General features: G+C 72.4%; 2 protein-coding genes across 2 annotated transcripts in view; one reads left to right on the top strand and one right to left on the bottom strand.

Moving 5' to 3' along the window:
- Positions 1–8,991, bottom strand: part of NRG4 (neuregulin 4) — a 63,962-nt gene extending 54,971 nt beyond the window's left edge. The window contains exon 1 of the mRNA XM_048481927.1: positions 8,870–8,991. The gene's annotated coding sequence lies outside the window, so the exon portion shown is untranslated. The remainder of the gene's footprint in view (positions 1–8,869) is intronic.
- A 1,926-nt stretch (positions 8,992–10,917) lies between these two features.
- Positions 10,918–22,159, top strand: LOC125424482 (basic proline-rich protein-like; the record flags this gene model as incomplete). Its single annotated transcript, XM_048481746.1, has 2 exons — positions 10,918–11,054; positions 21,130–22,159. Coding segments are annotated over 2 exons (1,167 nt in total), but the record flags the coding sequence as incomplete, so codon positions are not given.
- Positions 22,160–23,115: the final 956 nt, after the last annotated feature.

Genomic DNA, 23,115 nt, shown 5'->3' with positions numbered 1-23,115 from the left:
CATGGGCCAAAAACAGCGGTGTGAAACCGGTATAGAATGGTTCAAAACAGTGTAAAAGGGTTTAGAAGAAGAAGAAGAAGAGTTTGGATTTATATCCCCCCTTTCTCTCCTGTAGGAGACTCAAAGGGGCTTACAATCTCCTTTCCCTCCCCCCCTCACAACAAACACCCTGTGAGGTAGGTGGGGCTGAGAGAGCTCCGAGAAGCTGTGACTAGCCTAAGGTCACCCAGCTAGCGTGGGTGGGAGTGTACAGGCTAATCTGAATTCCCCAGATAAGCCTCCACAGCTCAGGCGGCAGAGCTGGGAATCAAACCCGGTTCCTCCAGATTAGATACACGAGCTCTTAACCTCCTATGCCACTGCTGCTCCTGTTTACACTGTTTTTACACCGTTTTCGCACCACTGTTTTTGGCCTATGTGGAATCCGCCTCTGTTTATGATGTGGAGCAAATCACAGAGGGAAGGTCCGAATCCATTGGAGATTTTAACATTTCACATGCGCCCCATTTCGCACAACCAATCACTGATTTCCTGCCTAGTTTTGACCCTTAGCAATAGCCTACTTCTTAAATGTTAAGATGAAACTCCGTAGTTATGCCAGTAGCATTTTCCCACTAAATCCAGTCAGCCAATGTTAAACAGCAGCTTCTTAAAATTACACCCTCGTTCGGTAACGCAATACGAGTTCTCTCCCTCCGCGCGTCCCATTTTGATCTATACAGCTGACTTATTTAGAGAGGTTAAAATCTGGAAATGTTACAGGTTTCTGGGATTTGATATAGCTGGGTTAATGAGCACTGATGCCCTTAGCTAATTTCTGTCTGTTGTTAAAATTCTCGGTTTCTCTTTAACCTGACTTGAAGGCAAAAGTATAAATAACTCGGAACACCAAGTGTTTGAATTCATTCTCCCAAAGGTGACCGGAGGAACGCCGGGCGGATTTGATCTAGGTAGTTTTTCGAGCGCAGCGGAGGGGCTTTGAAGAAACCGCTACCTCCAAACCCTCGGCCGGAGAGTTTTCGGTTTGGTTCCCTTAGATCCCTTGCTGGATTAACCTGTAGGTTTTGGATCCCCTGTCTGTGCCTCTTTTTATATCATTCCGCAGACATGTAGAATCAATTCTGTCTCCAGACAACAATTGCTAATTGCTTCCTGGAAGATTTGGGGGATGATGGGTCAGGAAATTCTACTTTTTCTACAGCTTAGGTACCTCAGTGTGGCGCCCGTGGATGCCCTCAGGCCTGTTGGCACTTTCTCTGACCCTTGCCAGGTTTTTCAGGAAGTGGGCACTACTATTGACCAGGGCTACCCAAGTTCGAGTCCCATCAGTCATGAAGCTCTGGGTGACTATGGACTCCTTGCTTTCTTGGTCAGACCTACCTTGCTAGGTTGTTGTGAGGATAAAGTGAAGAAGGGAGGGCTGTGTATGCTGCCCTGAACTGCTTCAGGGGAAAGGGGTAAAGATGTCAAGGCGATCTAGGAGGAGTGGACTCAAAGGCAGGGTACTGTCGTTGGTTGGGGTAGAAGTAGGCCTCTCTGAGATCCCGCGTGGTGTAGTGGTTAAGAGCAGGTGGATTCTAACCTGGACAAAGGAGCTTATAGTGGACTATAGAAGGAATAGCTCAGAAATTCAGCCCTTGACTATAAATGGAGATCAAGTAGAGCGGGTGGCTAGTTTTAAATTTCTGGGCGTTATGATTAAAGAGGGCTTGACCTGGGGCGTACAGACTTCCGCGGTGGTTAAGAAGGCCCAGCAAAGACTGTACTATCTTAGACTGTTAAGGAAGCAACAACTGGATGGAAAACTCCTGGTGTCCTTTTACCGCTGTGCTATAGAGAGTGTCTTCACCTACTGCATCTGTGTATGGTTCTCCAGTTGCACAGTGGCCGATAGGAAGGCGCTCCAAAGGGTGATCACTACTGCACAGAGGATTATGGGCTGCCCTCTCCCCTCCTTGGAAGAACTCTACAATTCCCGAAGCCTAAAGAAAGCCCAAAATATTCCGAGAGACCCGTCTCATCCAGCACACTCTCTTTTCGAACTGTTACCATCTGGCAGATGATACAGGTCTATCAAAACTGGGACAAAGAGGCTTAGAGACAGCTTCTGCTCTAGAGCTGTGGCGATGCTGAACTCCGGGGCTTCGTGTTGATGTGTTTGGGGCTGTGTAGTGATGGGTGGAGGAAGGGGAAAGTGAGGATGGGGTATGAGTCTGGAATTGTGTGCATCGAGGAATGCTGCTGTAAATTTTCGTTGTGCGTGCATAATGACAATAAATGCTTATGCTTATGCTTATGAAGAACTTGGTTCGATTCCCCATTCCTCCACCTGAGTGGCGGAGGCTTATCTGGTGGACCAGATGCATTTCCGCACTCCTACATTCCTGCTGGGTGTCCTTGGGCTAGTCACAGTTCTCTCGGAACTCTCTCAGCCGCACCTGCCTCACCAGGTGTCAGTTGTGGGGAGAGGGAGGGAAAGGAGCTTGCAAGCCACCTGGAGTCTCCTTACAGAAGAGAAGGTGGGGTATAAATCCAAACTCTTCTCCTGTTGACAGTCAAAAGCGAGGGTGTTTATGGGGAGGAAATCAGGACTCTGGAACGGGAAAGCTGCGAATCTGCGATTGAATTATTTTTAAATGTACTTTTAAGTCCACCTTTTCTCCCTTATTACAGAGAATGTATAATATATTGTGGACCGTGAGTTCCACTGGGTAAAGTATTAAGTCTCTCCCTCTCTCTTTTTCCTTTGGAAAATAAAAACGGAAATGCAAATATTTGTGTTGCGTAACTGACCCCAAGGGCAGCATTTGGGTGCCAGTCTAAGCCAACAAGCCATCAGGAACTTTGAAAACACATTCCCATGAAAAGCGATTTCCTCTGCTCACGTTTCCCCCCCATTTCCCTCCAGGGTGAAACTCTAGTTGAGCCAGAACTAGAGTTCGAAATCCCAGTCCTGAATTCATTGGGGATGAAACAAAATCCGCCCACTGGGGTTCTTTAACCTCGAGAAGCTCTATTTGTTAAGAAAAAAAAGTAGGGCGAGGATTCTTGCTATCCTAACCGTGACCCCCGTTCCTCTTCCAGGTGTGAAGGGGGGCGTCGGAAATCGTTCGGAAATCTACTCGTCTGGTAAATTAAAGAGCCACGCGGTGCTTGGTGGGAGCCACAATGGGCCTTGAACGCATGCCGCATTAGATAGACGGAGGGCGGATACATCCGGTGACTAATGGAATTCTTCTGCCAGAATCCAAGGTAACCACCGTGGTGCCAAGATCTGTCTGCTTCAACGGAGCCGGGTCTACAGGGCTCGACAATGCTGCGTTTCATTCGTTGACCCTTTGAAGCTATTTCTCGGTCTGACATCTAAAAATTGGCCGGCAGCCTCCTCTTGTGACTAGCTTCCCTTCTTCGTTCTCCCTCCAAAGAGCTGCATTTGCCGTTCAAGCGACATAACCGGGGGGTCCTTCCGCACGTGCAGAATAATGCACTTTCAATCCACTTTCACAATTGTTTGCAGGTGGGTTTTGCTATTCCGCACAGCGGCCAAGTGCAGTGAAAGTGGATTGAAAGTGCATTATTCCGCACGTGCGGAAGGGGGCTGGGTGGTAAATGAGATAACATTGGTGCCCCAGGGGATACGCTATATTGTTTTAATATCTTTCTTTCTTTAGCCTTTATTTGACATAGATGTTTTAATATCTGCATTGGATTGTTTCAATGAGGTGAGCCGATTGGGAAAGGGTGGGATAAGAGTCTAATAAAATAAACAAAAGGGTCGGAAGGGCTTTCACCCATCCTTGCTTGCAAAGTTTGAACCAATCCATACAGCCTTCTTGACTAAAGATGGCTCATTCTGTGGGTTTCTGTAATCCTTTGGGGGTTATAATCAATATGTATTCCTGTGTTGTCGAAGGCTTTCACGGCCGGAATCACTGGGGTGCTGTGTGGTTTCCGGGCTGTATGGCCGTGTTCTAGCAGCATTCCCTCCTGACGTTTCGCCTGCATCTGTGGCTGGCATCTTCAGAGGATCTGACGGTAGGAAATCAGCTCCACTCAAACACAGGATGACTATAGGCAGTAAACAACCAAAGGGAACAAAGGACAGGCTACTTCTATTCAGATGCCCTCACCTAGTGACCTTGCTATCTTCATTGTGACTCACATGCTAACGGGCGGATCCCACTCAACACATGTAAATCTAGCTTGCTAATTGCACCCTTTACTTGTTAACAGACAATGGTTCTTTCCCCCACCCTGGACACTCCAACAGGTACATATGCTCCACTTGCTTTCCTACCATCAGATCCTCTGAAGATGCCAGCCACAGATGCAGGCGAAACGTCAGGAGAGAATGCTGCTAGAACACGGCCATACAGCCCGGAAACCACACAGCACCCCAATACGTATTCCTGTTTTATGTTCTCGCCTACAGCTTGCTGGAGTTGATATAAGAATTATGTTCAGAGAATCCCTTCCTTCTTTTTTATATAAATGGTTGATATTTATAAAACCCTGACCTGTATAGGCTAGCTCTAACCCAGGGGTCCCCAAACTACGGCCCGGGGGCCAAATGTGGCCCCCTGAAGGCATTTATCTGGCCCGCCAAGCGTGGCAGCGATGGCTCCATTCACGTGCAGTGGGGGCTCGAGGGAGAGGAGGAATCGGCCCCTCTGGCGCAAGGGGCTCGCCCACCCCACCACCAGCATGAAGGATCGGGGGAGCAAAGGGGGCGACTCCTCTTCAGTCGGCGGGGAGGGAAGCAAAGCGGGTGTGGATTTCCTGTCCCTGGATGCCCAGGACGGCCCTGAGGCTCGGGGTGGGGGAATGAGAACAAACGTGCTTTTGAGAGGACAGGTGACTGTTGAGCCCCAGTCGGGGCAGGCTTTCTATCTCAAGGCTGGGGCAACAGATGTTGTGCTCCCCAAAACACACAGGTCACCCACGACTGCTTGAGTGAACAGGGCACTGAATCCACCTGGATTCCCCAGCCCTGCAGCGCTTCCCGAGAACTGGCAGGGTCTCACCATCTGCTTCTGCAGGGCTCACATGAGAGGGTTTCCACTGAATGGCTGTTGTGTTTGCAGCCGCAGTCTGCAGCTTCAGGCCCCCCACAACCTGGGTGAATGGGGCCACACACACCTCTCCTCAGTGCCTCCTGCCAACAAGGCCAGCGGAAAGCAAGCAGGGCGTATCCCTCCACCCTCCACCCCTTCAAGTGGACCCGGCTGGTAGGCGTGAGCTGTCTCGGCATGGCTTTGACTGTTGGGTCTGCTGGACGGAAAACAGAGACCTGGAAATACCTCAAGCAACCTTCGGGGTCTGCCAGGATCGGGCTCCCTTAGGCTCCTAGACTCAACTTTCTCCCCAACCAGCCTATGCTAACAAGCAAGGCAATGCCCACAGGTCTGGCTCTTTTTTCTGTGAGCTGGAGTTGCTGCTTTCTAAACATGTGCTTTGATCGCTTGGGCAGGAGACATATTTGTGGGTACAACCTCTATGTAAGAGTAGCCAACCTCTAGGGGAGGCCTGGAGATGTCCCAGAATTACAGCGGACTTCCAGGGTGACTTGAGAGATCAATTCCCTAGAGAAAATGACTACTTTGGACGGTGGGCTCCCCACCCCAAACCCTGTCTTCTCTCAGATTGCACCCCAAATTTCCATGAATTTTTTCTGACCCAGAGTTGGGAAACCTTACATGTGGCAACTCCTGCTCATGCCCTTCCCTCTCAGCACCTTGCATGTGTTGCTCTCAGGCTTTCTGTTCCGCCTCACTCCCATTGGCATCAGCCAGGCTGGCGAATCGCTCGCTGGCTGCTAGGGAGGAAAGAACCCGGGAAGATACCTGATCCTGGGTTAGATGGAATGCTTCATTGGGAAAGTTCTGCTTTTTTTTTTTTACAGGGGAAGGTATTTCACAGCCTCCCCAACAATATTTGGAGCCCACCCTGTACTTGACATACTTTGGTCACTGTTCTAAAAACAGACCGTGACAGAAAGGCTGAAAGGTGAAATCAAACATTTTACAATCATTTGTGCATAGGAATTTGTTCATAGTTTTTTTAGTCCGGCCCTCCAACAGTCTGAGGGATAGTAAACTGGCCCCCTGTTTAAAAAGTTTGGGGACCCCTGCTCTAACCTGATCTCATTGGATCTTGGAAGGTTAGCAGGGTCGACTGTGGTTAGTGTTTCGACGGGTGACCACCAAGAAATGCTGATGTCATTTTACACACAATAGTAGTTAAGGTGTTCAACTAAGGCCTGGGAAACCTAGGTTCAAATTCCCACTCTGCCATGGGAAATTGCTGGCTGATCTTGGTCCAGCCTCAAGCCATATTGGTGAACCTGATTTCGAGGCGCTTTTCTCCCGGATGTTTGCAGGGAGAAGTCTTTGGAAAAATGGGATATCTGTGGGGTTTCCTTTCAGGACAAGGAGTAGATGGATCACTCCGCAAAAAACTACTACTTTGGGACCAAAGCACTGCAGTGAACTTTAGGCGAGGTCATGTAAGGAAGGAAAGAACACGGTAATCAATTCAGCCAGTATTTGGATGGGAGACCTCCAAGGAATTCCAGACAGTGGCAAACCACCTCTGAATGGCACCTTCCACACATCTATCTATCTATCTATCTATCTATCTATCTATCTATCTATCTATCTATCTATCTATCTATCTATCTATCTATCTATCTATCTATCTATCTATCTATCTATCTATCTATCTATCTATCTATCTATCTATCTATCTATCTATCTATCTATCTATCTATCTATTCGATTTATAAACCGCCCCATCCCCTAGGGGCTCTGGGCAGTGCACAACATTAATATATACACAGTTAAATAGGGTTCACAATAGTGACCACGCAACAATCAGTATAATAACTAAAATCCATTAAAAACTATTAAAACATTAAAAACTATTAAAACATGCAGAATAATGCACTTTCAATGCACTTTGCAGCTGGATTTTACCGTGCGGAAGAGCAAAACCCACTTTGCAAACAATTGTGAAAGTGGATTGAAAGTGCATTATTCGGCATGTGCAGAAGAGGCCAACGTCTCTCAGCCTTGAAAACCCTGTGGCGTTGCCGTAGGTCAACTGTGGCTTGGGGGCAATAAATAAAGATGCCCAGGGACCCATCTAGAAGAAACGAACAGCCAGCCAGGATCTGGCAGAGAATGTGGGCAAATGTGAGCAGCAGTGGTTTGGAGGTTAAGAGCTCGTGTATCTAATCTGGAGGAACCGGGTTTGATTCCCAGCTCTGCTGCCTGAGCTGTGGAGGCTTATCTGGGGAATTCAGATTAGCCTGTGCGCTCCCACACATGCCAGCTGGGTGACCTTGGGCTAGTCACAGCTTTTCGGAGCTCTCTCAGCCCCACCCACCTCACAGGGTGTTTGTTGTGAGGGGGGAAGGGCAAGGAGATTGTCAGCCCCTTTGAGTCTCCTGCAGGAGAGAAAGGGGGGATATAAATCCAAACTCTTCTTCTTCTTCTTCAAAAGCATCCACTCGCGTCAACCTCCTTCTATCTGCTCCAGATAAACAAAGAGCTCTCCGTTCAACAGCACAGAGCGTATTGGCAACCAGGGGCCTTGGCCCAGAATATTTGGAGTGTGTTTCTCCCCACCATCACCATCCCGCTGCCCGTTCTCAGCTAATTTATTTCTGCCGCTCTTGGATTAGAGCACAGATGAAGTGAGACAGAGTCATCAAAAATCATCCTCGTGCTCCGTAAGCGAGCGAGATTCAGAGGCGCGCTCCGGAGGTTTGGCTGTTACGCACAAGAAAAGGACCAGCCATACAGTGGTGGGATTCAACACACAAGCCTTTATTGGCATATAAAACAGGACAAAATTTTAAAACAAAACAAGGTTAAGAAATACAGTTAAGATTGCTAAAATTACTAATTTCCAGTATAAAATTTGCAACAGTTTCACAAAAGAGCACATCAGAGCTGTTCAGGAGATTGGGTATCTTATAACACTCATGCCAATTGGAGAACATTTTCGTACCAAGAAAAATGGAATTCATGTATTTCATGCGTATCTTATTGTATTTAGGGCATAGAAACAAAGAATGGTCAAGTGTTTCAACCGTAGTCATATCACATGAACAAACTCTTTTAGAGCGTTCCATATTCTTAAATCTTCCCTCCAGCAGAGCTGATGGCAGCACATTACATCTTGCAGTAGCCAAGGCTCTCCTCTGGGTGGGATTACTCAGCAGACGAAGATATGCTGCCATAATTCCACGCTCGCATGGGATTAATAATGTAGTCGGAGAACAGGTTGTCTTGGCAGCACGAGTCAAATTATGAAAATCAAGATCCAAGAGCCTATTCTTAACTAGTCTGAAGGCTTAGTGGTGGGATTCAAACAATTTAACAACCGGTCCAGCTGGTGGGATTCAAATAATGTTAACAACTGGTTGTTTACAAGCACCGTTTTAACAACCGGTTCTGCCGAAGTGGCGCGAACCGGCTGAATCCCACCACTGCAACTGTGGCTAGACCGTCAGCAGCCCCCTTGGCGATGGCGTCGCCAAAAAAAGGAGAAAGTTATGGGCTACTCTCTGCTGAATATGCCTAACCACAAGCGTGCCACCCATTTGAACTTCAGCCTGGACTTCCTGCATAAATTGTGGAAGGCTTTTTGGGAGGTAGCTGCCGTTCCTCAAAACAAACCCAACCGGCTTGGCTACTTCCCATCCTGGGTCTCCCCCAATTCTTAAAAAAAAACACCCCAAATCCCTCTTTCCTGAGTCTGAGAAACCAACGGGAGCCCACGTTTGCATTCCGTCGTACTGAAATAGGCACACCTTGTCCCAAAGCGTATTGTCAGGGAGTAACATGAAAGTAACTGTACTTACGAAGAGATCGTGGATTCCCTCTGCTGTGTTTGTCTTGGAGTGGCCGCTGAAAATACCAGTCGAGCGTTCAAGAGGTCAGAGCCTTCTTGTGGGTGTTTGAAGGTCCGGCTAGGACACGGGGCGGAAAGGCACTGCAGGAAAGGGAATTAACCGTTTAAGGTTCTCTTTCGGACCCATCCCCTAAAGTGGGTCCTGCCCTCCCTTTAAGGAGGGCGGGGTTTGTTTGGGGTTTCCTGCCTTTGCGGTATCGCTGTGGAGTGCAAACAGAAGATAAGGACAGGAAGAAAAAAGTCCGCTCGCTTCTGATGAACGGAGGTTCATTTGACAACATTTGTCGGCCTTGACCTGAAGGGTCCATTCATCAGAGCTCAGAAGCTTACCAGGTTAACACTTAAATGGAAGACCACCAAGGAAGCCCAAGGTTGCTACACAGAGGCAAGCAACTATTGGATCTTGAAAGTGAAGCAGGGTTGGCCTGGGTTAGTGCCTAGGCAGAGGCATAGCTACAAGGGGACCGTGGGGTGCACATTGCACCGGGCGTGCGCCTGGGAGGGAGCAAAAATTTCAGGTTTGTTTTTTGTATTTTTGGTGTTTTTCAGTTTTTGGCTTGCAGGGGGGTGCAGTTTTAGGCTAGCACAGTGGTGGCAAACCTTTGGCTCCAGATGTTATGGACTACAATTCCCATCAGCCCCTGCCAGCATGGCATGGCCACAGGGGCTGATGGGCATTGTAGTCCATAACATCTGGAGTGCCAAAGGTTCGCCACCACGGGGCTAGCAGCAACAAAATTTCAGGGAGTCTTTGAGGGACTCTCCTGATGATACCACCCAAGTTAAGTGAGGTTTGGTTCAGGGGGCCCACAGTTATGGACTCCCCTGCAATTCCATCCCCCATTGTTTCCAATTGGGAGCTAATAGGAGATCGGGGCTACACCTTGAGAGTCCATACCTTTGGACCCCCTGAACCAAATTTCACCAAACCTGGCTGGTATCATCAGGAGAGTCTCCTAACGATACCCTGAAATTTAATGCTGCTAGCCTAAAAACTGCACCCCCTGCAGGTCGAAAACTGAAAAAACACTAAAAATGCAAAAAACACAAACAAACATGGGGGGGGGGGGGCAGCAAAACTCAGATTTTGCACCGGCTCCATTTCTCCTAGCTTTGCCTATCTGTGCCTAGGTGGGAGGCCACCGAGGAAATCCAGGTTTGCCCCGCAGAGGCAAGTTACGGCAAGCCACCTCTGTTTACCTCTTGCCTTGAATGCCCTTTGGGGCTGCCCCAGCCCTGCACTCACCAGTAAGCAAAACAAGCCCATGATCATGACCTCTAGGGGGCCCCATAGACTTTCTTTCTCCATATCTCCACCAAGCACAGAAGCAGATTTGTTACATCAGACTGATTTGGAGGCTACGACTTTGCGATGAAAAAATGCAGGAGGAAACTTTCTTGTAGCGCAAATAAAGTTATCAGCAACTCGCAGTAACCATTCTTTTGCGTCTTTGAGTCATGCAAGCTAAATTCTATGTGTCTTCAAGGCAAGAAGCTGGCAGAACAAGAGGTGTTTTGTATCATACAAATAATAACATTCATTCATTAGAATATATATATTTTACGGTTTAAAATGCTATGTATCTTCAAGGCAAGAAAGCAATAGAACAAGAGGTGTTTTGTTTCATACAATGACGTTTATTCATTAGAATATATATTAGAATATTAGAATATTAGAATATTAGAATATATATATATTAGAATATATATATATATATTAGAATATATATATATAAGAATATATATATATATAAGAATATATATCCACCCCCCCCCCCCCCCCCCCCCCCCCTTTTTCCCTCCACCCCCCCCCCCCCCCCCCCGCCCCCCCCCCCCCCCCCCCCCCCCCCCCTCTCACCCCCCCCCCCCCCCACCCCCCCCTCCCCCCACCCCCCCCCCCCTCCACCCCCCCCCCCCCCCCACCTCCCTCCCCCCCCCCTCCCCCCCCCACTCTGCTCCCCCCCCCCCCCCCCCCCCCCCCCCCCCCCCCCCCCCCCCCCCCCCCCCCCCCCCCCCCCCCCCCCCCCCCCCCCACCCCCCCCCCCCCCCACCCCCCCCCCCCCCCACCCCCCCCCCCCCCCACCCCCCCCCCCCCCCACCCCCCCCCCCCCCCACCCCCCCCCCCCCCCACCCCCCCCCCCCCCCACCCCCCCCCCCCCCCACCCCCCCCCCCCCCCACCCCCCCCCCCCCCCACCCCCCCCCCCCCCCACCCCCCCCCCCCCCCACCCCCCCCCCCCCCCACCCCCCCCCCCCCCCACCCCCCCCCCCCCCCACCCCCCCCCCCCCCCACCCCCCCCCCCCCCCACCCCCCCCCCCCCCCACCCCCCCCCCCCCCCACCCCCCCCCCCCCCCACCCCCCCCCCCCCCCACCCCCCCCCCCCCCCACCCCCCCCCCCCCCCACCCCCCCCCCCCCCCACCCCCCCCCCCCCCCACCCCCCCCCCCCCCCACCCCCCCCCCCCCCCACCCCCCCCCCCCCCCACCCCCCCCCCCCCCCACCCCCCCCCCCCCCCACCCCCCCCCCCCCCCACCCCCCCCCCCCCCCACCCCCCCCCCCCCCCACCCCCCCCCCCCCCCACCCCCCCCCCCCCCCACCCCCCCCCCCCCCCACCCCCCCCCCCCCCCACCCCCCCCCCCCCCCACCCCCCCCCCCCCCCACCCCCCCCCCCCCCCACCCCCCCCCCCCCCCACCCCCCCCCCCCCCCACCCCCCCCCCCCCCCACCCCCCCCCCCCCCCACCCCCCCCCCCCCCCACCCCCCCCCCCCCCCACCCCCCCCCCCCCCCACCCCCCCCCCCCCCCACCCCCCCCCCCCCCCACCCCCCCCCCCCCCCACCCCCCCCCCCCCCCACCCCCCCCCCCCCCCACCCCCCCCCCCCCCCACCCCCCCCCCCCCCCACCCCCCCCCCCCCCCACCCCCCCCCCCCCCCACCCCCCCCCCCCCCCACCCCCCCCCCCCCCCACCCCCCCCCCCCCCCACCCCCCCCCCCCCCCACCCCCCCCCCCCCCCACCCCCCCCCCCCCCCACCCCCCCCCCCCCCCACCCCCCCCCCCCCCCACCCCCCCCCCCCCCCACCCCCCCCCCCCCCCACCCCCCCCCCCCCCCACCCCCCCCCCCCCCCACCCCCCCCCCCCCCCACCCCCCCCCCCCCCCACCCCCCCCCCCCCCCACCCCCCCCCCCCCCCACCCCCCCCCCCCCCCACCCCCCCCCCCCCCCACCCCCCCCCCCCCCCACCCCCCCCCCCCCCCACCCCCCCCCCCCCCCACCCCCCCCCCCCCCCACCCCCCCCCCCCCCCACCCCCCCCCCCCCCCACCCCCCCCCCCCCCCACCCCCCCCCCCCCCCACCCCCCCCCCCCCCCACCCCCCCCCCCCCCCACCCCCCCCCCCCCCCACCCCCCCCCCCCCCCACCCCCCCCCCCCCCCACCCCCCCCCCCCCCCACCCCCCCCCCCCCCCACCCCCCCCCCCCCCCACCCCCCCCCCCCCCCACCCCCCCCCCCCCCCACCCCCCCCCCCCCCCACCCCCCCCCCCCCCCACCCCCCCCCCCCCCCACCCCCCCCCCCCCCCACCCCCCCCCCCCCCCACCCCCCCCCCCCCCCACCCCCCCCCCCCCCCACCCCCCCCCCCCCCCACCCCCCCCCCCCCCCACCCCCCCCCCCCCCCACCCCCCCCCCCCCCCACCCCCCCCCCCCCCCACCCCCCCCCCCCCCCACCCCCCCCCCCCCCCACCCCCCCCCCCCCCCACCCCCCCCCCCCCCCACCCCCCCCCCCCCCCACCCCCCCCCCCCCCCACCCCCCCCCCCCCCCACCCCCCCCCCCCCCCACCCCCCCCCCCCCCCACCCCCCCCCCCCCCCACCCCCCCCCCCCCCCACCCCCCCCCCCCCCCACCCCCCCCCCCCCCCACCCCCCCCCCCCCCCACCCCCCCCCCCCCCCACCCCCCCCCCCCCCCACCCCCCCCCCCCCCCACCCCCCCCCCCCCCCACCCCCCCCCCCCCCCACCCCCCCCCCCCCCCACCCCCCCCCCCCCCCACCCCCCCCCCCCCCCACCCCCCCCCCCCCCCACCCCCCCCCCCCCCCACCCCCCCCCCCCCCCACCCCCCCCCCCCCCCACCCCCCCCCCCCCCCACCCCCCCCCCCCCCCACCCCCCCCCCCCCCCACCCCCCCCCCCCCCCACCCCCCCCCCCCCCCACCCCCCCCCCCCCCCACCCCCCCCCCCCCCCACCCCCCCCCCCCCCCACCCCCCCCCCCCCCCACCCCCCCCCCCCCCCACCCCCCCCCCCCCCCACCCCCCCCCCCCCCCACCCCCCCCCCCCCCCACCCCCCCCCCCCCCCACCCCCCCCCCCCCCCACCCCCCCCCCCCCCCACCCCCCCCCCCCCCCACCCCCCCCCCCCCCCACCCCCCCCCCCCCCCACCCCCCCCCCCCCCCACCCCCCCCCCCCCCCACCCCCCCCCCCCCCCACCCCCCCCCCCCCCCACCCCCCCCCCCCCCCACCCCCCCCCCCCCCCACCCCCCCCCCCCCCCACCCCCCCCCCCCCCCACCCCCCCCCCCCCCCACCCCCCCCCCCCCCCACCCCCCCCCCCCCCCACCCCCCCCCCCCCCCACCCCCCCCCCCCCCCACCCCCCCCCCCCCCCACCCCCCCCCCCCCCCACCCCCCCCCCCCCCCACCCCCCCCCCCCCCCACCCCCCCCCCCCCCCACCCCCCCCCCCCCCCACCCCCCCCCCCCCCCACCCCCCCCCCCCCCCACCCCCCCCCCCCCCCACCCCCCCCCCCCCCCACCCCCCCCCCCCCCCACCCCCCCCCCCCCCCACCCCCCCCCCCCCCCACCCCCCCCCCCCCCCACCCCCCCCCCCCCCCACCCCCCCCCCCCCCCACCCCCCCCCCCCCCCACCCCCCCCCCCCCCCACCCCCCCCCCCCCCCACCCCCCCCCCCCCCCACCCCCCCCCCCCCCCACCCCCCCCCCCCCCCACCCCCCCCCCCCCCCACCCCCCCCCCCCCCCACCCCCCCCCCCCCCCACCCCCCCCCCCCCCCACCCCCCCCCCCCCCCACCCCCCCCCCCCCCCACCCCCCCCCCCCCCCACCCCCCCCCCCCCCCACCCCCCCCCCCCCCCACCCCCCCCCCCCCCCACCCCCCCCCCCCCCCACCCCCCCCCCCCCCCACCCCCCCCCCCCCCCACCCCCCCCCCCCCCCACCCCCCCCCCCCCCCACCCCCCCCCCCCCCCACCCCCCCCCCCCCCCACCCCCCCCCCCCCCCACCCCCCCCCCCCCCCACCCCCCCCCCCCCCCACCCCCCCCCCCCCCCACCCCCCCCCCCCCCCACCCCCCCCCCCCCCCACCCCCCCCCCCCCCCACCCCCCCCCCCCCCCACCCCCCCCCCCCCCCACCCCCCCCCCCCCCCACCCCCCCCCCCCCCCACCCCCCCCCCCCCCCACCCCCCCCCCCCCCCACCCCCCCCCCCCCCCACCCCCCCCCCCCCCCACCCCCCCCCCCCCCCACCCCCCCCCCCCCCCACCCCCCCCCCCCCCCACCCCCCCCCCCCCCCACCCCCCCCCCCCCCCACCCCCCCCCCCCCCCACCCCCCCCCCCCCCCACCCCCCCCCCCCCCCACCCCCCCCCCCCCCCACCCCCCCCCCCCCCCACCCCCCCCCCCCCCCACCCCCCCCCCCCCCCACCCCCCCCCCCCCCCACCCCCCCCCCCCCCCACCCCCCCCCCCCCCCACCCCCCCCCCCCCCCACCCCCCCCCCCCCCCACCCCCCCCCCCCCCCACCCCCCCCCCCCCCCACCCCCCCCCCCCCCCACCCCCCCCCCCCCCCACCCCCCCCCCCCCCCACCCCCCCCCCCCCCCACCCCCCCCCCCCCCCACCCCCCCCCCCCCCCACCCCCCCCCCCCCCCACCCCCCCCCCCCCCCACCCCCCCCCCCCCCCACCCCCCCCCCCCCCCACCCCCCCCCCCCCCCACCCCCCCCCCCCCCCACCCCCCCCCCCCCCCACCCCCCCCCCCCCCCACCCCCCCCCCCCCCCACCCCCCCCCCCCCCCACCCCCCCCCCCCCCCACCCCCCCCCCCCCCCACCCCCCCCCCCCCCCACCCCCCCCCCCCCCCACCCCCCCCCCCCCCCACCCCCCCCCCCCCCCACCCCCCCCCCCCCCCACCCCCCCCCCCCCCCACCCCCCCCCCCCCCCACCCCCCCCCCCCCCCACCCCCCCCCCCCCCCACCCCCCCCCCCCCCCACCCCCCCCCCCCCCCACCCCCCCCCCCCCCCACCCCCCCCCCCCCCCACCCCCCCCCCCCCCCACCCCCCCCCCCCCCCACCCCCCCCCCCCCCCACCCCCCCCCCCCCCCACCCCCCCCCCCCCCCACCCCCCCCCCCCCCCACCCCCCCCCCCCCCCACCCCCCCCCCCCCCCACCCCCCCCCCCCCCCACCCCCCCCCCCCCCCACCCCCCCCCCCCCCCACCCCCCCCCCCCCCCACCCCCCCCCCCCCCCACCCCCCCCCCCCCCCACCCCCCCCCCCCCCCACCCCCCCCCCCCCCCACCCCCCCCCCCCCCCACCCCCCCCCCCCCCCACCCCCCCCCCCCCCCACCCCCCCCCCCCCCCACCCCCCCCCCCCCCCACCCCCCCCCCCCCCCACCCCCCCCCCCCCCCACCCCCCCCCCCCCCCACCCCCCCCCCCCCCCACCCCCCCCCCCCCCCACCCCCCCCCCCCCCCACCCCCCCCCCCCCCCACCCCCCCCCCCCCCCACCCCCCCCCCCCCCCACCCCCCCCCCCCCCCACCCCCCCCCCCCCCCACCCCCCCCCCCCCCCACCCCCCCCCCCCCCCACCCCCCCCCCCCCCCACCCCCCCCCCCCCCCACCCCCCCCCCCCCCCACCCCCCCCCCCCCCCACCCCCCCCCCCCCCCACCCCCCCCCCCCCCCACCCCCCCCCCCCCCCACCCCCCCCCCCCCCCACCCCCCCCCCCCCCCACCCCCCCCCCCCCCCACCCCCCCCCCCCCCCACCCCCCCCCCCCCCCACCCCCCCCCCCCCCCACCCCCCCCCCCCCCCACCCCCCCCCCCCCCCACCCCCCCCCCCCCCCACCCCCCCCCCCCCCCACCCCCCCCCCCCCCCACCCCCCCCCCCCCCCACCCCCCCCCCCCCCCACCCCCCCCCCCCCCCACCCCCCCCCCCCCCCACCCCCCCCCCCCCCCACCCCCCCCCCCCCCCACCCCCCCCCCCCCCCACCCCCCCCCCCCCCCACCCCCCCCCCCCCCCACCCCCCCCCCCCCCCACCCCCCCCCCCCCCCACCCCCCCCCCCCCCCACCCCCCCCCCCCCCCACCCCCCCCCCCCCCCACCCCCCCCCCCCCCCACCCCCCCCCCCCCCCACCCCCCCCCCCCCCCACCCCCCCCCCCCCCCACCCCCCCCCCCCCCCACCCCCCCCCCCCCCCACCCCCCCCCCCCCCCACCCCCCCCCCCCCCCACCCCCCCCCCCCCCCACCCCCCCCCCCCCCCACCCCCCCCCCCCCCCACCCCCCCCCCCCCCCACCCCCCCCCCCCCCCACCCCCCCCCCCCCCCACCCCCCCCCCCCCCCACCCCCCCCCCCCCCCACCCCCCCCCCCCCCCACCCCCCCCCCCCCCCACCCCCCCCCCCCCCCACCCCCCCCCCCCCCCACCCCCCCCCCCCCCCACCCCCCCCCCCCCCCACCCCCCCCCCCCCCCACCCCCCCCCCCCCCCACCCCCCCCCCCCCCCACCCCCCCCCCCCCCCACCCCCCCCCCCCCCCACCCCCCCCCCCCCCCACCCCCCCCCCCCCCCACCCCCCCCCCCCCCCACCCCCCCCCCCCCCCACCCCCCCCCCCCCCCACCCCCCCCCCCCCCCACCCCCCCCCCCCCCCACCCCCCCCCCCCCCCACCCCCCCCCCCCCCCACCCCCCCCCCCCCCCACCCCCCCCCCCCCCCACCCCCCCCCCCCCCCACCCCCCCCCCCCCCCACCCCCCCCCCCCCCCACCCCCCCCCCCCCCCACCCCCCCCCCCCCCCACCCCCCCCCCCCCCCACCCCCCCCCCCCCCCACCCCCCCCCCCCCCCACCCCCCCCCCCCCCCACCCCCCCCCCCCCCCACCCCCCCCCCCCCCCACCCCCCCCCCCCCCCACCCCCCCCCCCCCCCACCCCCCCCCCCCCCCACCCCCCCCCCCCCCCACCCCCCCCCCCCCCCACCCCCCCCCCCCCCCACCCCCCCCCCCCCCCACCCCCCCCCCCCCCCACCCCCCCCCCCCCCCACCCCCCCCCCCCCCCACCCCCCCCCCCCCCCACCCCCCCCCCCCCCCACCCCCCCCCCCCCCCACCCCCCCCCCCCCCCACCCCCCCCCCCCCCCACCCCCCCCCCCCCCCACCCCCCCCCCCCCCCACCCCCCCCCCCCCCCACCCCCCCCCCCCCCCACCCCCCCCCCCCCCCACCCCCCCCCCCCCCCACCCCCCCCCCCCCCCACCCCCCCCCCCCCCCACCCCCCCCCCCCCCCACCCCCCCCCCCCCCCACCCCCCCCCCCCCCCACCCCCCCCCCCCCCCACCCCCCCCCCCCCCCACCCCCCCCCCCCCCCACCCCCCCCCCCCCCCACCCCCCCCCCCCCCCACCCCCCCCCCCCCCCACCCCCCCCCCCCCCCACCCCCCCCCCCCCCCACCCCCCCCCCCCCCCACCCCCCCCCCCCCCCACCCCCCCCCCCCCCCACCCCCCCCCCCCCCCACCCCCCCCCCCCCCCACCCCCCCCCCCCCCCACCCCCCCCCCCCCCCACCCCCCCCCCCCCCCACCCCCCCCCCCCCCCACCCCCCCCCCCCCCCACCCCCCCCCCCCCCCACCCCCCCCCCCCCCCACCCCCCCCCCCCCCCACCCCCCCCCCCCCCCACCCCCCCCCCCCCCCACCCCCCCCCCCCCCCACCCCCCCCCCCCCCCACCCCCCCCCCCCCCCACCCCCCCCCCCCCCCACCCCCCCCCCCCCCCACCCCCCCCCCCCCCCACCCCCCCCCCCCCCCACCCCCCCCCCCCCCCACCCCCCCCCCCCCCCACCCCCCCCCCCCCCCACCCCCCCCCCCCCCCACCCCCCCCCCCCCCCACCCCCCCCCCCCCCCACCCCCCCCCCCCCCCACCCCCCCCCCCCCCCACCCCCCCCCCCCCCCACCCCCCCCCCCCCCCACCCCCCCCCCCCCCCACCCCCCCCCCCCCCCACCCCCCCCCCCCCCCACCCCCCCCCCCCCCCACCCCCCCCCCCCCCCACCCCCCCCCCCCCCCACCCCCCCCCCCCCCCACCCCCCCCCCCCCCCACCCCCCCCCCCCCCCACCCCCCCCCCCCCCCACCCCCCCCCCCCCCCACCCCCCCCCCCCCCCACCCCCCCCCCCCCCCACCCCCCCCCCCCCCCACCCCCCCCCCCCCCCACCCCCCCCCCCCCCCACCCCCCCCCCCCCCCACCCCCCCCCCCCCCCACCCCCCCCCCCCCCCACCCCCCCCCCCCCCCACCCCCCCCCCCCCCCACCCCCCCCCCCCCCCACCCCCCCCCCCCCCCACCCCCCCCCCCCCCCACCCCCCCCCCCCCCCACCCCCCCCCCCCCCCACCCCCCCCCCCCCCCACCCCCCCCCCCCCCCACCCCCCCCCCCCCCCACCCCCCCCCCCCCCCACCCCCCCCCCCCCCCACCCCCCCCCCCCCCCACCCCCCCCCCCCCCCACCCCCCCCCCCCCCCACCCCCCCCCCCCCCCACCCCCCCCCCCCCCCACCCCCCCCCCCCCCCACCCCCCCCCCCCCCCACCCCCCCCCCCCCCCACCCCCCCCCCCCCCCACCCCCCCCCCCCCCCACCCCCCCCCCCCCCCACCCCCCCCCCCCCCCACCCCCCCCCCCCCCCACCCCCCCCCCCCCCCACCCCCCCCCCCCCCCACCCCCCCCCCCCCCCACCCCCCCCCCCCCCCACCCCCCCCCCCCCCCACCCCCCCCCCCCCCCACCCCCCCCCCCCCCCACCCCCCCCCCCCCCCACCCCCCCCCCCCCCCACCCCCCCCCCCCCCCACCCCCCCCCCCCCCCACCCCCCCCCCCCCCCACCCCCCCCCCCCCCCACCCCCCCCCCCCCCCACCCCCCCCCCCCCCCACCCCCCCCCCCCCCCACCCCCCCCCCCCCCCACCCCCCCCCCCCCCCACCCCCCCCCCCCCCCACCCCCCCCCCCCCCCACCCCCCCCCCCCCCCACCCCCCCCCCCCCCCACCCCCCCCCCCCCCCACCCCCCCCCCCCCCCACCCCCCCCCCCCCCCACCCCCCCCCCCCCCCACCCCCCCCCCCCCCCACCCCCCCCCCCCCCCACCCCCCCCCCCCCCCACCCCCCCCCCCCCCCACCCCCCCCCCCCCCCACCCCCCCCCCCCCCCACCCCCCCCCCCCCCCACCCCCCCCCCCCCCCACCCCCCCCCCCCCCCACCCCCCCCCCCCCCCACCCCCCCCCCCCCCCACCCCCCCCCCCCCCCACCCCCCCCCCCCCCCACCCCCCCCCCCCCCCACCCCCCCCCCCCCCCACCCCCCCCCCCCCCCACCCCCCCCCCCCCCCACCCCCCCCCCCCCCCACCCCCCCCCCCCCCCACCCCCCCCCCCCCCCACCCCCCCCCCCCCCCACCCCCCCCCCCCCCCACCCCCCCCCCCCCCCACCCCCCCCCCCCCCCACCCCCCCCCCCCCCCACCCCCCCCCCCCCCCACCCCCCCCCCCCCCCACCCCCCCCCCCCCCCACCCCCCCCCCCCCCCACCCCCCCCCCCCCCCACCCCCCCCCCCCCCCACCCCCCCCCCCCCCCACCCCCCCCCCCCCCCACCCCCCCCCCCCCCCACCCCCCCCCCCCCCCACCCCCCCCCCCCCCCACCCCCCCCCCCCCCCACCCCCCCCCCCCCCCACCCCCCCCCCCCCCCACCCCCCCCCCCCCCCACCCCCCCCCCCCCCCACCCCCCCCCCCCCCCACCCCCCCCCCCCCCCACCCCCCCCCCCCCCCACCCCCCCCCCCCCCCACCCCCCCCCCCCCCCACCCCCCCCCCCCCCCACCCCCCCCCCCCCCCACCCCCCCCCCCCCCCACCCCCCCCCCCCCCCACCCCCCCCCCCCCCCACCCCCCCCCCCCCCCACCCCCCCCCCCCCCCACCCCCCCCCCCCCCCACCCCCCCCCCCCCCCACCCCCCCCCCCCCCCACCCCCCCCCCCCCCCACCCCCCCCCCCCCCCACCCCCCCCCCCCCCCACCCCCCCCCCCCCCCACCCCCCCCCCCCCCCACCCCCCCCCCCCCCCACCCCCCCCCCCCCCCACCCCCCCCCCCCCCCACCCCCCCCCCCCCCCACCCCCCCCCCCCCCCACCCCCCCCCCCCCCCACCCCCCCCCCCCCCCACCCCCCCCCCCCCCCACCCCCCCCCCCCCCCACCCCCCCCCCCCCCCACCCCCCCCCCCCCCCACCCCCCCCCCCCCCCACCCCCCCCCCCCCCCACCCCCCCCCCCCCCCACCCCCCCCCCCCCCCACCCCCCCCCCCCCCCACCCCCCCCCCCCCCCACCCCCCCCCCCCCCCACCCCCCCCCCCCCCCACCCCCCCCCCCCCCCACCCCCCCCCCCCCCCACCCCCCCCCCCCCCCACCCCCCCCCCCCCCCACCCCCCCCCCCCCCCACCCCCCCCCCCCCCCACCCCCCCCCCCCCCCACCCCCCCCCCCCCCCACCCCCCCCCCCCCCCACCCCCCCCCCCCCCCACCCCCCCCCCCCCCCACCCCCCCCCCCCCCCACCCCCCCCCCCCCCCACCCCCCCCCCCCCCCACCCCCCCCCCCCCCCACCCCCCCCCCCCCCCACCCCCCCCCCCCCCCACCCCCCCCCCCCCCCACCCCCCCCCCCCCCCACCCCCCCCCCCCCCCACCCCCCCCCCCCCCCACCCCCCCCCCCCCCCACCCCCCCCCCCCCCCACCCCCCCCCCCCCCCACCCCCCCCCCCCCCCACCCCCCCCCCCCCCCACCCCCCCCCCCCCCCACCCCCCCCCCCCCCCACCCCCCCCCCCCCCCACCCCCCCCCCCCCCCACCCCCCCCCCCCCCCACCCCCCCCCCCCCCCACCCCCCCCCCCCCCCACCCCCCCCCCCCCCCACCCCCCCCCCCCCCCACCCCCCCCCCCCCCCACCCCCCCCCCCCCCCACCCCCCCCCCCCCCCACCCCCCCCCCCCCCCACCCCCCCCCCCCCCCACCCCCCCCCCCCCCCACCCCCCCCCCCCCCCACCCCCCCCCCCCCCCACCCCCCCCCCCCCCCACCCCCCCCCCCCCCCACCCCCCCCCCCCCCCACCCCCCCCCCCCCCCACCCCCCCCCCCCCCCACCCCCCCCCCCCCCCACCCCCCCCCCCCCCCACCCCCCCCCCCCCCCACCCCCCCCCCCCCCCACCCCCCCCCCCCCCCACCCCCCCCCCCCCCCACCCCCCCCCCCCCCCACCCCCCCCCCCCCCCACCCCCCCCCCCCCCCACCCCCCCCCCCCCCCACCCCCCCCCCCCCCCACCCCCCCCCCCCCCCACCCCCCCCCCCCCCCACCCCCCCCCCCCCCCACCCCCCCCCCCCCCCACCCCCCCCCCCCCCCACCCCCCCCCCCCCCCACCCCCCCCCCCCCCCACCCCCCCCCCCCCCCACCCCCCCCCCCCCCCACCCCCCCCCCCCCCCACCCCCCCCCCCCCCCACCCCCCCCCCCCCCCACCCCCCCCCCCCCCCACCCCCCCCCCCCCCCACCCCCCCCCCCCCCCACCCCCCCCCCCCCCCACCCCCCCCCCCCCCCACCCCCCCCCCCCCCCACCCCCCCCCCCCCCCACCCCCCCCCCCCCCCACCCCCCCCCCCCCCCACCCCCCCCCCCCCCCACCCCCCCCCCCCCCCACCCCCCCCCCCCCCCACCCCCCCCCCCCCCCACCCCCCCCCCCCCCCACCCCCCCCCCCCCCCACCCCCCCCCCCCCCCACCCCCCCCCCCCCCCACCCCCCCCCCCCCCCACCCCCCCCCCCCCCCACCCCCCCCCCCCCCCACCCCCCCCCCCCCCCACCCCCCCCCCCCCCCACCCCCCCCCCCCCCCACCCCCCCCCCCCCCCACCCCCCCCCCCCCCCACCCCCCCCCCCCCCCACCCCCCCCCCCCCCCACCCCCCCCCCCCCCCACCCCCCCCCCCCCCCACCCCCCCCCCCCCCCACCCCCCCCCCCCCCCACCCCCCCCCCCCCCCACCCCCCCCCCCCCCCACCCCCCCCCCCCCCCACCCCCCCCCCCCCCCACCCCCCCCCCCCCCCACCCCCCCCCCCCCCCACCCCCCCCCCCCCCCACCCCCCCCCCCCCCCACCCCCCCCCCCCCCCACCCCCCCCCCCCCCCACCCCCCCCCCCCCCCACCCCCCCCCCCCCCCACCCCCCCCCCCCCCCACCCCCCCCCCCCCCCACCCCCCCCCCCCCCCACCCCCCCCCCCCCCCACCCCCCCCCCCCCCCACCCCCCCCCCCCCCCACCCCCCCCCCCCCCCACCCCCCCCCCCCCCCACCCCCCCCCCCCCCCACCCCCCCCCCCCCCCACCCCCCCCCCCCCCCACCCCCCCCCCCCCCCACCCCCCCCCCCCCCCACCCCCCCCCCCCCCCACCCCCCCCCCCCCCCACCCCCCCCCCCCCCCACCCCCCCCCCCCCCCACCCCCCCCCCCCCCCACCCCCCCCCCCCCCCACCCCCCCCCCCCCCCACCCCCCCCCCCCCCCACCCCCCCCCCCCCCCACCCCCCCCCCCCCCCACCCCCCCCCCCCCCCACCCCCCCCCCCCCCCACCCCCCCCCCCCCCCACCCCCCCCCCCCCCCACCCCCCCCCCCCCCCACCCCCCCCCCCCCCCACCCCCCCCCCCCCCCACCCCCCCCCCCCCCCACCCCCCCCCCCCCCCACCCCCCCCCCCCCCCACCCCCCCCCCCCCCCACCCCCCCCCCCCCCCACCCCCCCCCCCCCCCACCCCCCCCCCCCCCCACCCCCCCCCCCCCCCACCCCCCCCCCCCCCCACCCCCCCCCCCCCCCACCCCCCCCCCCCCCCACCCCCCCCCCCCCCCACCCCCCCCCCCCCCCACCCCCCCCCCCCCCCACCCCCCCCCCCCCCCACCCCCCCCCCCCCCCACCCCCCCCCCCCCCCACCCCCCCCCCCCCCCACCCCCCCCCCCCCCCACC

The sequence above is a fragment of the Sphaerodactylus townsendi genome, linkage group LG17 (assembly GCF_021028975.2).
Source record: "Sphaerodactylus townsendi isolate TG3544 linkage group LG17, MPM_Stown_v2.3, whole genome shotgun sequence".
Lineage (NCBI taxonomy): Eukaryota > Metazoa > Chordata > Lepidosauria > Squamata > Sphaerodactylidae > Sphaerodactylus > Sphaerodactylus townsendi.
Note: the sequence above shows the minus strand (reverse complement) of the source record. Positions and strands in the feature narration are given on the sequence as shown.